General features: G+C 41.0%; 1 protein-coding gene across 2 annotated transcripts in view; it reads right to left on the reverse strand.

Annotated features, from left to right (window-relative positions):
* Nucleotides 1–525: 525 nt before the first annotated feature.
* KIAA1328 (KIAA1328 ortholog) overlaps nt 526–16,427 on the reverse strand; it is a 175,209-nt gene continuing 159,307 nt past the window's right edge. For both annotated transcript variants that reach the window (XM_072360499.1, XM_072360501.1), the window contains one exon: nt 526–3,954. In XM_072360499.1, the coding sequence (XP_072216600.1) occupies nt 3,741–3,954 (214 nt within the window). In that variant the 3' untranslated portion in view covers nt 526–3,740. The remainder of the gene's footprint in view (nt 3,955–16,427) is intronic.

Below are 16,427 nucleotides of genomic sequence, written 5' to 3' on the forward strand. Positions count from 1 at the left end.
CATCTGTCCTTTGGACAGTGGCTCCCCAGATGCAGGAACATGATCTGGAAAAGGATAGGGGGCCATATGCTTTAGTTGGGAACCAGTGCTGGAAGACATTTCTCTCTCATCAACTTACAACCAACTTTTTTCCACCTTCAGAGCTGGCTTCTCCCATCCTTTGGTTCAGTTCTCTCCCTATTATCCTTGTCCTTTCTTGCCTTTATATCCATCCTTTCTTCTTTACTTCCACCCTTCTGTCCCAATGCATGGTGCTGGCTTCCCACTTCTCTCTTTTTAAGATCTGTCCCACAAACTTCAAGCTACAAAAGAAGTCTTCCTCGTTTTCACAGCAACATCCATGTACTGGAGAGAAAGAGAGGGCTTAAAACCATTTTCTCATCTGTTTTATCAAGCTGAAGAAGACTCAGAATACACACGATATGATGGTGTGGAAAGTGGAACACATTATCAACGACAGTTACTACATCTGAGTCGGACAAAAGACACCAGGAAACCATTCAAATAAACAGAAAACTGTAAGATAAAGTGAAATCCCCAGATAATTTATTAGATTAAGACCTCACATACAATTATAAATATACGTTCAAGATGGTATTCAACAGTGAGACTTCAGAGGCTACAAGTGGAAAGGGCATGATTGCTGCAGGTCCACCACGTGCAAGGTGCACAAAAGCAATGAGCACACAAACATGGGCAGTGCGCGTGTACGAGTCGCTTGGGAAGAACACAAAATGAAGGTGTGGGCAGCAGCCTTGGCACGAGTCAAGTTACTCCACAAAGTTTCAGGTAGAACACAGCCCAGCGTGCAGCTGGAGCGTATTAACTGGAAACACTCTGGACAAACATTCAGTGGCTGGACTACCTCCCCCAGAGGCAGCTTCCTGATACAGGAGCTTAAACTTAAAAGGACACTGTCAAGTGATTGCTTTTGCTAGTTTAATTTTAGCATTTCCTCTACTGTTTTAGCAGATGGAAAACAATTCCCCTCCCAGTCCCAAATACTGATTTTGTCCTTTCCTATTTGACAATCATTGATTTTTTTTCTAAGGCTATAAATGTTTTAATAACTTCAACTTTGTACTGCCTCGTGGCAAAATATCTTTGCTTGCACTGACTGCTAAACACTATTCCTAATGTACTGCTGATAACTAGAGCAAGAACCAGCATTATAAAAAATGATTTTTCACAGGGTCTGCCAAATTAATAGCTTTTGCTTCTCGGTTCATATCTCACAGACAGTTAAAACATGCAGGTTTTCATCCATCAGATATTTCAACTATCTTAATTCTAGAATTCTTGTCTACATAAAGGTATGCCTGCCGTGTAGCTCTGGCTGATGGACAGCACCTTGAGTGTAGAACCTGCAACCCTGACAATGTCATTTTAAAAAGAGCTACTACCAAAATATAGATTCGAGTCAAAAGTCACCGTCAGAATTAGAATTGTTAATGGACAAAATGGATCATAAGGAATCCTAAAGCAGCTGAATACTGGCACCCACAAAGAACCAAAGAACATAGTGCTCCCATGCAGTGTTCTCGATTGGGTACACAAAGGCACCTTTCAAGAGATATACTTCTATATTTTGCTTTTTCAAAAGGTCAGTTAGCACTTATTAGAAAAGGCAATTATAGTTTCAGTCAAACTGGAAAAGAGAAGAGAAGCAATTGGACTGAAATCAGAGAACTGTTTCTTTATAAATGCCAAACCTTAACAAAAACAAAACTACACACACAGAAATCCCCAAACCCTAAGATCTACGTGTCGGTCATAGCTTTCATGGTATTCTATAGTTCTCCTTCTACCCCTTGCACATTTTTTCTCTGCCTTCCCCACCCTTTCCCTGCCTTCCTAAAGAAGCAGACTGCTTGCCCAGCAGAAACATGCTGAGTGAGAAAATGTATTGCCCCAACTGCTGTACTTGTGTCAGAGCACCTGTTACGTCTTTGGGGCTTTAAAGACAAACCCATGCCTTCAGAGGTCAAGGGAGTAGTATTAGGGGGACAATGGACAGCAGATGGATGAATTAGAAATAACAAAAATGTCTCACTGGCAGCAGGACAGACCAAGCAGGATCTTTCTACAGCAGTCATTTTCTGGTCCAGTAATGCTGCTTCCCTCCTGTAAACTCCTCCGAGCAGCCTTTAAAATTCTGCTGGGACGCATGGAAAAGACATCACCTAATTTGTGATTAAGACAGAGCCCGAGTGAAACAACTCAGAATTATGGTTCATCTCCCCCTTCGTTCTCTTTTTATTCCATTGCTATAAAAGCAGGGTGCTGCCAGGGGGTGCGTGCTCGATGCTCTGCATAGTGCATGCTCTCATTGGAGAGGCACAGTGAACCTCACTGCTGAGCCCTGCTAGCTCCTTGCAGAGCACAGGAGTACCAAGCATTGCATAAGAGCAAGTGGGAGGCAGGCAGCAGCGATACCCCAAGGACCGGGCCAGCAACCCGCTGCCATTAAGATTAGCACGGTTGCCTAGAAAGACTGTCAAAAAAGCCGCACTGGCCCATGAAGCAGTGTTTGGGAGCAAATGGCCTAGAACTTGCCCATATTGGCTCAATTCTACCTTTCCCTCACTGCAATTTTACTGTGCAAAATGAGTATTTTAGCCTCATATTTCTAGGAACACATGCCGGTGGCTACTGTTACAATAAAATATGAACACTGCATTGTGGAGAAAATGACCATTAATCCTGTAATCTGCAGTCATTTTTACCAATTCTGCACATTTCTTTAAATAACCAAGTACATGCAGTAGATGGAAGTGCATTTAAATAAACTGAAATAGATATCGCATGAATAATTAAAGCCGGCAGGGAAATGTGCATTGCAAGCTGCTGGTGGAAATAATTACTGATTTGTCTTATTTACAATGGAGCCTGGATACCGGATCAAAATAGTGCAAGTTAGTGAAAATGTCTTAAGACTGTTCTTACCCTACCGCTGCTGTATATTTCATCTTGAAAAGTACATCACATAGATTTTGGACCACTACAACATCTGATCGTGTACTGCTATTTCAGGATTAGGTCTCCCAGTACACAAGCTATGTCAAATAGCACTGATTTAAAGAGGAATGTATTTCAAATGGATACCTAATACATCAACCTGCAACATCATCTATTCGTGTTATTAGACACTGTATGCACTGTATAGTTGAGCTTACGATATAAACCCCTAAAAACTCAGCGTGTTAAATACCAGAATGCTGAAGGGAAAAGTAGATCATAAAATCATTGACAAAAGTAGTAAAGTGCTTGTACCTTTGTAATATGCCAGGTTTTAAACAGACTTGTTTAATTATAAAATAATCTACTTTGAACACTGTGGCTCTTGAATGTTAGGCAGTTTTTGCAAACTGCTTTAGAGCTAAAAATCAATAATGAAATATACTTCTGATATGAGGCTGGCAAAACTGTGACTTCAATCTATTAAAAAACGTTGTAGATGAAAAAAATTCTATTTTAAAATGATTACTTGGCACATGAAAGATTCAGAAAAAAAACAAAAAACAACATCTTAACGCTTTCTGATTGGTGTATCCCCAAAATATCCTTGCAGCATGATCACTAAATCCAAAACGAAACTAGATGCTAATTAACTGTGTTTTAGAAGGAGGAAGACAATCTGTTGTTGCTCAAATAATTTAAAAACATACTAAAACACAAACAAATCAGAAATAAGAAGGTACTAGAAATTCTATAAAAGGGGTGTAGACCAAAGAGCAGTGTCAAATGAAGAAAATCTCCTCCAGCAGCCGTTGCTCCTCCAACTCGCCTGCTCTGCTTCTGGAACCACGAGGGGTCTGGCACCAAGATGGTGACCTGTGGTTCACACGACCAGGCGTGTGTGTTTTGTTCCTGTCGTAGGATTCTTTGTAGTGGTGTCCTGGGGCAGATATTGGACTCATAGCTTGAACCATTTCAAGAAGAGAAGCTTCATACCTACGGAAACACACAAAGAAAGTGAAGATCCATTAAGAGTCACATCATTGTGTAGGAATTGAATCCCACCCTTCCACCTTCACCATTCAGAGTAGATCTACACTTGTCTGATGGGGTCCATCAGCCCAGAATGAGTTCTGTTCTCTAAGTTCCTGTGAGGAATATCAACACAGGGGTGGTGAAAAAGAGGTGAGCAAAGCATGAGTTCTTGGGTTATTTTAAGCTATTTCATCAGCTTTTCCATTTGATGTGTGTAATGTCTTAGTCACACTCTGGAAATTGAGGACTGAAGTCGGAGATATGACAGCCAAGTACACAGAACAGGTACAAGGTGGACTCACACAGGTAATGGTAAAGTGACTTATATGCAAGCTAGACTTTTTTTGAATAGACCCTCTACACTTGATTTAGTTTCCCAGGGATTTGAAAACAGCAGGAGACTTTATTATTATTGCCACAAACTACACGTGCTTCCAGTAAATCTCTATGCACTATATGGAGTCTGTCTGGTGGAAGCACTGAAGGAATATAATCTAAGCAAGGCAAAACAAAACCAACACTTCAGGCACTATGAGAGAAGGCAAAGGTGACAGACATTAGTCAGGCTGTCCCTTATGTGTGAGTACAGATGTGGAGGAGGTTGCAAGCCACTGTTAGCAGGTAACACACACTGAATAATGGCAGTTGCTTTAAACAGACTTCCTATTAATATTCACACAAGACAAGTCCTGATCTAAATACCAGCACAGGATTGATCATTACAATATATTTTCTCCTGTCCAAACCTAAATGTCTTAAGGAATACTGGTTCCACTGCCTCCCTGGGGAGCCTGTTCTCTAATCTAAGAGATATCAGTCAAGAGTTTTACCCAAAAGTCCCTTTCATTCCAACCTATTAGCTCTGACCTCTCTGACCGGCTGAAAAAATTCACACACTCAACATCTTACATGCAGAAAACACTATTTGCACCACTCAGCCTAAGCTATGAGTGTAGCTGTTTGGTGTCCATACGGTCCCTGCCTCGTAAGCAGAAAGACTGCATCAGTAGCGTGAGTAAACATCTCAAGCTGCTTCCTGCTTTAAGCTGCAGAGGAGGAGAATGAGAAGACTATGAAACTAAACCAGCCAGCTGGGATTCTTATGTACAAATATTCTCCAGTATGAATATTCAAAATAGGTTGCTGAAGTGAAAGATTAGCAGAGGTCAGTGGGATTCCCAGAGGTGTAGTACTACTTGTGTTGTCCAGTGCCATCATGCAGCAGCAGGAGGTAAAGCGACTCTGTTCTTTGAACTAGCAAAGCCATGTGAAATATTTCTCATTAGCTCCAGCAGTGAGAGTTACATGCCAACCACTGTCAGAAAACTGACCACGACAAGCTAACCTAACGTACTGAGACACTTAACTCAGAGGATTAACTATGGCACTGATAGGTTAATACCGACGTTAATGGCAATCGTTAGTTATGCTCTTATTGCTCCAAAAAGTCAACTCTTTCATTTCCTTTCATATTTATTGTTCCTTCCAATTTGATGGTGGTCATCATTCCTAATACAGCCTGACTCAACATAGCTGCATCTCAGTGCTCTCTCTTCTATTTAACAGTCTGCATTAGTTTCCTCCAGACATAGTAGCTTATATTTCATCCAATCAGAAATTCACTTTGTAAAATTCTTTCATATTTTGCACTTGTCTACATGACTTCCTATCATCTATCTGTTCAAATCACCCCTAATAGCCAGAAATGAGTGACTCAAAACAAAAAATTGAGCTTTCATTTTGTTTCAAATGGGCTGTGTAAACAGCTAACCCTGCTCCAGCGTGATGCCTTACAGTCTAACCAAGAACTTCAGAAGAACGCAGGTAGCCATGCTAAACCACTGCATACCTGCCTACTGTTCATATTAACATTCAGAAAACGTCCTCTAAAAACTTAAGATATCTCCGCTGTATAATGGAACAAGCCCTACTGCTAGAGAAAACTAGCACACAGCTATATTGGACTTTCCATGTAGAAAACGTTTTGGAATGAGTCTATACAGATATACACAGATGCTTTGAACCCAAAGAAAACCAGTTAACACATACACTGGTTTCATTAGCCACACCTAAAACTTTTTAGATTAATCTAGTCTAGCATACAAATGCTTATCTCCTCTGACTGTAGTGCTATCATAAAATTTCAATTTCTCCGGCAGCCACATTTAATCACAGATTAGGCAGGGAGAAACCAAACCAGCCAGTGCATTTATAGTAAACGTGCAGGCCCTAGATTTCAGCAGTACCTTGGAGTTCATTTCTTCTGCAAGTTTATCTAAGTTTTACAGCATTTCTGCTATCAGGAAGGCTAAATGATTTGGCAGATTACAAGAGCAGCAAATAGCGAAGATTATGTAAAAGACCAGGTGTTGTAAATCAGTCTATTTGACACCACAGTTATATATGCAATAAAGTGAATGAACTCTGCTAACAGAGCTCTATCTGATAAAGAGAATGCTCCTTGCAGGTATTTAGTGTTTAATCCAATGATAATGGCTTGCCCTAGTTTGTCTAGGCAACATCAGACAGCATCTGGCTGGAGGCAACCGAGTAGACCTAGAATGGTTTGAAGCTTGCAAAGACAATTTTCTCTCTGTTTATTTGTATCCAAACATTTAAAGAGACGCGGCCTGAATGCTCAACTCCTGAAATGAAACTTTCTCTAAAAACGGCTTATGCATTCCTTCCATGGTCTGAATGAACGAGTAAAGAGAAACAGATTAGGATCACAGAATCAGTGAAGTCAAAGCTGCAGCCATGAGGCACCCAAAAGTCAGAATGTTTCTAACATAAAAACTGATCTAGCAAACTTGGCTTGTGAATACTCAGTGTTCTTTTTAATGGAAATTAAAAGCCAAGAGTGTCCCTGTGCTGTTCATGCTTCCCAAGGAGTAAAAAATTCTGTATGTTTTGCAAAAGTACCAACACCAGACATTAAGCTGGATACAGAAGTTCCTCATGTATGGATGGTCAACCAAACAACCAAACGTCCTATCAGTGCTAGATGCTTGCTTACATACATTTTCTTTTATGCTTTCAGCAGCATGGAAATGAGGCAGGCAACCATCCCTTCAAAAACAAAAACAATCCAGGAACATGAACAGTGGGTGCAGAAAGCATGATGAAGGCAGGACCATACAGAGAGGGTACCAACAGGTGCAAAGAGAACAGACCAAGGTAAGTGCTGAATCCCTTCTCCCAGTAAAGAAAAGAGACCTCTCTTTTTCATGTGCAAAGTAAAACCCCAAATAAAGCTCCAAACGGAGCAGCATGGAGTGCCCAACCTGTCTGACAGAGAGACTGCACAAGGACCAACCCATTGTAGCTGTGTCAGTGCAGAGCTGTGTCCTGGTCAGGCACTGCACAGCACAATTACAAGTACACAAGTACTCGCCTCATCTCCAGTTAATACAGGTTTCTGGAAATTTGTCTCCTCAGCTGCTAAAGTGCTTGAGGAAATTATACTGCAAACTTTCAGCATTAACTTCTAATTAAGTATCTTGTAAAGTTTGCAGACGCTCAATGTGTGAGAGTTGTGTAGTCCATCGCTGAGGTAACGGGAAACATCAGAAAGCACTGTGGTTCAGGGCAGCTCTCTGAGCCTCAGGTTTTAAAGAAGAAAACTGTACAGAAATAAACACAGGCTGGCAACGAGCCCACACACACACACACATTTCTGTCTCGTTGCCTGTGCAGCGGGGAGACGGAGCTCTGAGCGTCTATGGGTGGGTCGTCCTTTGTGCCGTGCTTCAGACCTGAATGGGAAGGAAAGCACTCACATCTTTGTGACAAACACGCAAATGTGGCTGTTGCTCTGGGAACCGTAAGACCACTTATTCCCAGGATGGATGCTGAGAAATCACCTGAAACCATTTAGCATTCTATTTAAAAAAGCCACGGGGCGACCAGAGGCAGTGGTCCTACAATGTACTGTACCTACAGTATGGTCAGGGTTATGCAAAACGATGCACAGAACTCAGTTGATGATCAGAATATTAGAGAAAATGGTGTTTTTGAAGGGAACATCAGAGCATATTGGCATCAATCAGCTGAACAGAGATGTTCGTTCATTTGTTTAGACTTCTGGGATACGCCACTGAATTTTTAATATTTGTCTATTTCCCATTGCTGGTAAAATATATTTCTTAGGTGGTGTTCAATTTTTAAACCACACTATTGTATCTCCACATTGTGCAGTCCCATTTAACTAATAATATCATTCGCTCCTTCCTGTAAAAACAGCACAACACCAAACAAGCTTGATATTTGGAGGAGCAGGAATTTCCCCGTGAGGCAAAATAACTAAACTTATTAGAGTCATAAATACTCTGGCAGTGAGATATATGTATATTTCTTTAAACAAGCACTGTCAGATACTATTTGATCACTCTTTTCAGAGATATCTTTTCATTTACAGTCTCTGAAAATTTATTCTTCATCCATAAATGTGTACAAAACACAGAATGTCTCTTCTGCAAGGTGATGGCATTTCAACAAAGCATACTGGCAATACGGTTTTGGAGATTAGTAGCTATATAGGCTTACTTTATTTAACTGTATATACCAAAGGAAATAAAAAGGTTTATTTTTATACTACTGCTTATATTTTCAACATAAAGTTCAAAGTGATTTACTAATGTTACATGAACTGCCTTTGAATTACGGTACAGTATTGTGCCCAAGTACAAAGCCCAACACTATTTTGTATTCATAAAACATCATCTGCCTCCAAGCATTTTACAAATGCTAAATACGGCTAAAAACACATTCAAGGGGTAGGGAAAAGACCCTTTTTAAAGAAAAGGAAACCAGGCTTATTGCTGTTATAAAGCAAATGTCAAATCCCTACTTGATTGGAACAAACATGGCAAATAAAAGCAGCTTCCACAGCAGACAATATGTATGAAGATAAGGAAATGGCCTCAGTGGTCAAAGGACCCCAAAACCTGAAGACAACAAGCTAACAATACAGTGTGAGGCCGTATGGAAAATGCTAGCTGTAACAACTCCTTACCCAACCAGAAGCTAAGCCAAGCTCTATAGAAAAAAGGCTGAGCTATTCCCAAATTCAAGAGGCCTAGCTGCTTTCTGCCATATTTATTCTTGTGTCCACAGTTCTCACAGTAGGGATGATAGACATCACATTCCTGTCTGTCATCTCAACAGCATGTTGTTCACAAATCTGTCCCATTTATTTTTCATCCTCCAGCTTTTGCAGTATCCTGTGACAGGAAGCACAAGATGTTCGCTACTATGGAAAGACACCCTCTTGCTTGTCCTCTGGTTTCACTGAATGCCTTTTAAGGACTGACTGCAGTTATGTGATAGCATCTGGTGAACAACAGTTGCACTTTAAATTTAGCCCTCACCTTCACTTTTTTGCAAACTTTGTCACTATCCTTATTTAGTCTTTTCCCACCCAGTGTCAACAGCTTTTCAGTCCCTCTTTTGTGCAGTAGTTGCTCCATCCACTCAATCACTTTAATTGCCCCATGCATCTTTCCTAGCATCCACTATCGTGAGAGGTAGAGACCAAAGGTACTCAAAGTGCAAGTACACCTAGGCCTGTGTATGCTTTTGTGAAGCTCTGTGGAGCCTGTGACTTCACAAATGGTAAAAAAACAGCCCTTGAGTTCAGTATCAAATAGGCACACTGTTGACAGCGTTTCCCTATGTAAATTATCTTTCTGCCAATCAATTTTGATGCTTTTTTTTTGGAGATTCTTGCCATATACATGACATTTGACTACTTGAAAGAACTCTACAGACATTAGGTTATCCGGAATATTTCACTGTTCACTTCTTGCTCCAATTTAATGATGAAGAACCATCCTGACACTGAAACACCCTGCTACCAACTCTTCTGCATCATGAAAAATAAACGTTAAGTCCCTTTGCCTGCCATCACAAAATCAGCAGTAAATGCATAGATGGAGTTTCCCCTAAACCTGCATAAACCTGGATGCTTTGGTGCTGAGTCTTGGCAATGGCCTTTTGAGAAATATATTATGTTCAGTGGATCCTCTGTCTGTCACTAGATTTCCTTTTTCATGATGCAGAGGTCTTACCTTCATTCTTCCTTCTCTCCCTCCCTGCTATACAGAGTATAATCCAGGATTTAACCACCATGCTATTTGGCCTAGCAAACCTGAGATGAACATATCAACGAACACCAGAATCTAGCTGGATAGGAAATGAAAGCCAAAAAGATAAACTGATTTTGCAGTCATTCCCTGAAAGCCCACAAGCCAAGATAGGGGACATTGCCTTTCACATGACCTAATCTTCAGTGACCAAAGAACACCCTGGGGGATAATCCCTTGTATCGACTTCTCAAGGTGCTGAAAACTCCCAAAAATGAACACAGTGAAGTGCAATCTTCAAGCCTAAAACATCACGAGGATGAAAAAGATTGAACTGAAGGAATTGAAGGAATCGGAGACAAAGGGACTGTGCCAGTTAGACTGAGATTCTCATTTCACGTTCATGTGGTTTGGGACTCAGAGTTGATGCTTCACCATGGGAAACAGGAGGAGGCAAATTAAGCAGTGCTGTACGTATTTAAAACAACTCCAGGTTGGGACAACTCCAGTTTGCCTACAATGGGTCTGTATTTTCTAAAAGTATCTCAAAGTTTCTCAGTTTTCTTAAAGAAAAAGATCAGACCGAAGAATAGTTCAAAGCAATTAAAAAAAGATCTAAGTCTTTTATTTAAAATACATCACACAATGTAAAACAGAATATATTTACAGTGTCCTCAGCAAAAGCCTCCAGGAGTGCTGTAAAACCCACACCCACATAATAGAGAGCTTATGGTATCAGAGACTTTAAAGAATTCTCTGAGGCAGTTTTCACAGAATCATAACCTAGAGAAGGAAAAGACTTATTAGATCATCCAGCCATCTCCCCGCTGACGGAGAACAATTCCCTACAGTGTGCTTCCTAACACTTTTTGCTAACAACCAGCCCCTTGCTATTCTCCTTGGGAGGCCATTCCACAGCCAAATATATCTCATGCTATCATTACCACTATTACTTATTTATAGGCTGCAGCATAACCTAAAGGGCCTTGGTAAGGATTAGGAGGTCCTACTCCACAACCACTTGTAAGAGTAAGCAATCAAAAGAGCAGACAGTTGCATGAATTTTTGCTTTGAAGTTTGGTGGGAGGAAAAACTACGCAGTGCAAAGAAGAACACACTGCAAGAACAAGTTTCTGATACTCAGCTACAGATAGCCAAGGAGGTTTTTTCTTCCTCCCAGTTTCACACTACAAGCCATCTCCAATTTTGGTGCAAATACTCCTTAAGTATTTGAATAACATTACATTCCTCCCTTCTGCTCCAGCCTCAGTCAACATTTATCCGAGCCGCACGTATTTTAATCTTCTCTCATAAATCAATACCTTTTGCACAGCAACAGATTTTGCCACTCTCCTCCTATCTCTGTCGGTATATTTCTAGCAAGCCATCACCCAGAGAGCAGCACCGCATTCCCTCGGTGTGGTTACACAGAAACCAAAAGGAGACCAGCTCTCTCCACCAGACACACAATGCCTCAGATGACAATGGCCTTTTTGCAGCCATTTCATGGCTCTTCTGCCCCTCCTAATTAGTGTGACACGCTGCAGAGTAACATACTGCTGTGTGCTATAAGACCTGCAAATCAGTGAAAGGACTCCTCGTCTTGTGGGGCTACTATTATCGCTACTTCTTCAGGCAAATGGCATCAAATGGGATGGCTTTTGCATGGGAGAGCAGGGAGAAAAGCAGCATCATTGGGTAACGACATATGTCCTCGCTAACCAAAATGAGCTACGCTCCGCAGCATCACGGGACAGTAGAAAAGAGCTGAAGAGGATCTGGTCTTTAAAGAGGCGGAGCACAGCTGGCTTAAGCCTGTCTTTCACACACCAAGCAGAGATGGTGTGCTACAGGATACTGAGTTCCACATCAGCATCTCAAACTTTTGTCCTAAGTCAGAGCTGATAAGAGATTTTTCTTTTGCAGTTTTCACCCTGGTTTCACCTATGATAACATCCAAATGGCTGTTATTACTGAAATAAGAGTCACTACTGCTCTCATTTCTCATCGCTAAACAGGTCATTTTCACTTACCACTAGTCAGAGACTAGCACCTGCTTTCCTCACCTTTCCACAGTCTACCTCGGTGCTCCTAGCCCTCATCAGCCCTCAGTTCCCCTACCTTTTTACTCCTGGTAACTCAGCCTTTTATGTTATTTTTTCACTGGACTTTCACTCAGGCTCTGCTGCCATGTTACCAACCTGTCAAACTGAAAGGACTGCTTTATTGTTTTTGTCTCAGTGTGCTTTTAGTACTTAAAAAACAACAAAAAACACAGATCGTTTCTTTTAAGGCATAGCTGCAGGCAGCTGAATTGGCATAACTGAGGTTGTAATAATTCTGGAACAGGGAGACTGAACAAAGACTTGAGTGCTGGGAAGTAAAGAAACCTTTTAAATCATATCTGCTAGTGACAGAAGAATAATTTAGAATGAAGTTTTAGTATAAAAGAAAGAAATTACAGAACCATGGAACTACCATGGAGTTTAACAACCACCTCTGCAATCACTCTGTTTGTACTGTCCTTCTCTCCCCTCCCACACACCCATTTCTGTCTCATCAAGCCTGAAAGCTCTTCAGATCAGAAAATGAACCTCGGTCTATGTGCAACACTGGAGGCCCTGATTCTGCCGTGATATTACATAATAACTTTGCACTTCAGAGCATGTTTGGCTTTTATTCCCTTTAAGCACTCTGTCATCACAGCGTATCTCTAGCAAGATCTTCACCCTTTATTGTTGCGGTCCAAAACTAAGCTGTCATCATATTTTCTGCCATACCTCATGCCCCTACTTCTCCTGCCTTAACAGTCTTTTTTCTCAATATATTTTTTTCTTTTTTTCTCTTACAAGTTTGGCCCCAAGCATTTCTCCCCTCAAAGCAAGCTCTAATTCAATGAATCATCTTTAAAATTGTGCTTTTTCTTTTATAATGTGCTAAAGCCCCTGACAAAGGGTTTGCATATGTATGGTACAATGCAATTCTGCACTTCTACTCTGCACCATTCCAGGTCTTGCTCCTTGGTTTTGATTTCTTTTTCATGTTTCATCTCTTTTTCCTACTGTGCTTTCAGCAAAGCTAGGACAGAATAGCATGGAAAATGCCCCATACGGAGGCTAGAAGTTTGCAGGTACTTTATAGGTACTAAATAACTTTTAAAAATATAATTTTAAGGGGCATGGCTCAGGGGGAAAGAATAGAAAAAAAAAAAAAAAAATCAGCTTGCAAAGTCCATCATCATTTACATGGATTGGCTATCTGCCTTTCTTCACAAGCTCAGTCCAAATTCCCAGCTTGCCAGATAATAAATCAACTTTTTGCTTCAATTGTACAGTCACTGGAAGATCTGCAGAGTTTTAGGTCAAGCATTTATAACCATTTTATGATTCCAAAGTTTCTTACTTTGTCATTTAGTTACTGAACTGTGAGCTTTCATTGACTTTCTAAGCATTGTGGCAAGAACTGCTACTAGCTGTGTAAGATTTAAAACCTCATTGAGCAGAGGAGCAAAATCAGGGCTGTGGTAGTTTTAAGTATATATTGGGGTGGAATCGTGACCCTATGGAAGCCGATGGAAGTTCTGCCACTGGCTCACTGGGGCTGGGCTGCTTCTCTGTCTGCTGCAATTTGTTGTGTCAGGATGAATAGGTACTGCAAAACCTCTATTCTACCCCTTGGAAATGAGATGCCTCAGTGAATGCTTGGAAATTATTTATTTTACCTTTTTCTTTTCTTTTTTCCTTCTATCTTGGTGAAATATTTTATACACAGTCAATTGCTGTACCTAAACACCAATTCTTCCTGTGGATCTGTATTATTCTTCGCCTCCTGCTTGTCAGCTTAATTTCTTCTGCTGTGGCATGGAGTGTTTAATAGCAAAATCCAGCACTCAGATTCTTTTGTTTCTTAATTATCTCTGCCCTGTCAGCTGTATCAGTGAAAACAAGTTACCATTAGACAATTCAGATACCAGTAAACACCAAGTTGTGATAACACAGAGTCCTGTACTGCTGTCGTTACAGAAAAAGCTGTTTCAGGGAGGTTTGAAAAAATTAAATAAGCCCGGCACTTCTAAATGACTGAAAATCTACAGATATCTTAATTATTCTTCAATATCTTAATCATTCTGAAGAATCATGATCTTGCATAATGGCCATTCTAAATGAGAGGTTTGCTGCTCCGCACAGTTGCCATTGCCTTCTAATTGTGAATTAAAGCATAACTTAGCGTGGCTTTATGCCAGCATGACTAGAAAAATTTACAGACACTAACTCCAGTTGAAATAGGGGGGGAAAAAAAAGCAGTTAGATTTCTTTAAGTAATAGGAAATCACTCACCAAGTTGTACTTTAAAACAAAACACTAGAGCTTTAAGTTGACAAACTGACTTGAATTAAACCACACAAAAAAAGTGCTTGCACTGTAAATCTTACAGGGCAAAAGTGATGGTAGGTTATCATTCTGTTTATTAGCATGCACTTTGCAGAGTTCAGGGCAAGTATGGATACGCATTCATTCCATTTTATGCCGCACATTACTGAAAACACATTTCCCATAAATAATTCATAAATGCATTGTCTGAAATTTCAGATTCCAAAAATATAACGTGGTTTTCAACTTTATGGTTGCTTGGTGTTCAAAACAGAAATAGACAATTGGATGGATGGACTTGGCAACCCTGATAAGAACCCATCAGTCAGAATTGCACTCCAGAGGTAAATGCAAACATCTTCCAGCTCCTAATCCACGGGTAATACCCCTGTGCTTGTGCTAGCAGTCCCTTGGTGGGGAGCACAGAGCGAAAAAGAAAGGACAGAAGTAACCAAGTAGTGAGCAGAAAGTGGACGGTCAGCGACTTTACTTTAAAAAGCACATTTATCAGAAAATAGAGTGTCCCGGTCTTCTCCGGTCATGAGCTGGGTGCAGGAGAGCCAGGAGGAAAAGGGCACTTCACTAGAAAGTGTGATGAGAAGCTAATGGGGCTGAAGCTGCCAAGAAATCCAGATGAATTTAAATTTGCAGTAATTGTCAAAATACAGAGAATGGACATATTTTGCCTTGCAAAAAGCCTGTCTTCTGGCCCGACGACACCACAAGCCTGAGCTCTGTTTGTTGCTCTGAGCAATTAATTGATATAACTTCATAAATTGTAATGGCATAGCGACTGGCATAATCTTTTGCGACAGTTGTGTTAAGATAAGAGAAATTAATAGAATCTTGCAGTTCATCTAAAGTCTAATCTCTGCTGGGAGCAGAGTGACCACAACTCCTTCTGAAGAAACTTCAGTATGCTTTATAGGGTACAGCAGTTAAGTTTTACATGCCCTGTGATTCTGTATTGTGCTGACATTATATTTGTAGTTTACGCTCAGTAGCTTCTTTTTCCTTCATTGTGTACTCAGACGCCTCACATCAGACAGCAACTGCTTTCCAGACAGATTTGCATTCACTGGCACCGCTCTGCTCACCTCCCAGAGAGAGGCACACACAATTTTGGGTCCCTTATCTAATGAAACCCTTGCTGCCTACCCCAAACAGAACCACCCACATCCTCCTTACACACCAGCTCTTTCTTAAATCACATTCATTCCATTTTCCCTGTGAGCAAACATTGCAACCGAGCTTGAATTCTCAGCATCCTAATGTATTGATTGCTTGGGTGCAGACCATACATGATGAGACAACACTCCCATAAAAATTGTATTCTAGTACCCAATTGCTGTAAAACCTCCTGCTTTGCACTGTTAAACCTCCTGCTCTGTGGTGGAAGGGTTGGGACTATCTGATGCTCCATTCATTTCCAGGTGCGCTGCTCAACTCTCAGGGGTAATCTCTAAATCAGCTGAGATTTCATACATCAAAGATGAGGATACATAATTCAAGAGAAGCCACTGAGATAAAACAGCTGTAAAAAAAGCGCAGTGTGGTGGTGGTGCCTGGTTTAGCATGTCAAAGAGGGGTGACCGCTGGCACAGGGATGTGCACAGCTGGCACAACTGCATGCCGCGTGGCAAAGCGGGTGGCGTCTTTGTGAGCTTGATAGGGACACAGGCACTCAATAGGCTTGACACTGTGCAAGTGCCAAGTTAGAAGGCACCCTACAGAAAAAGCCAGCAGTAAAGCACAGAGTATGAGGCACTCAGGCCTGGTGTCCCTTGGCCGTAGTCATCACAAGCTAACAACCTCTTTCAAAAACTTTACACAGGCGGTAGGTGTCCCACTGAGATAAATTACCTACTTTTGGTTGCTGAACAGATGGGCAGGGAAGTGAAATTTTAGTTTGTTCGTTCCCAGCAGTCAGTAGCAAAGATGATCTCGGGCTCTGCAGGATTACTTTTCGATAACCATACAC

Source organism: Excalfactoria chinensis, chromosome Z (assembly GCF_039878825.1).
Source record: "Excalfactoria chinensis isolate bCotChi1 chromosome Z, bCotChi1.hap2, whole genome shotgun sequence".
In the NCBI taxonomy this organism is placed as follows: Eukaryota; Metazoa; Chordata; class Aves; order Galliformes; family Phasianidae; genus Excalfactoria; species Excalfactoria chinensis.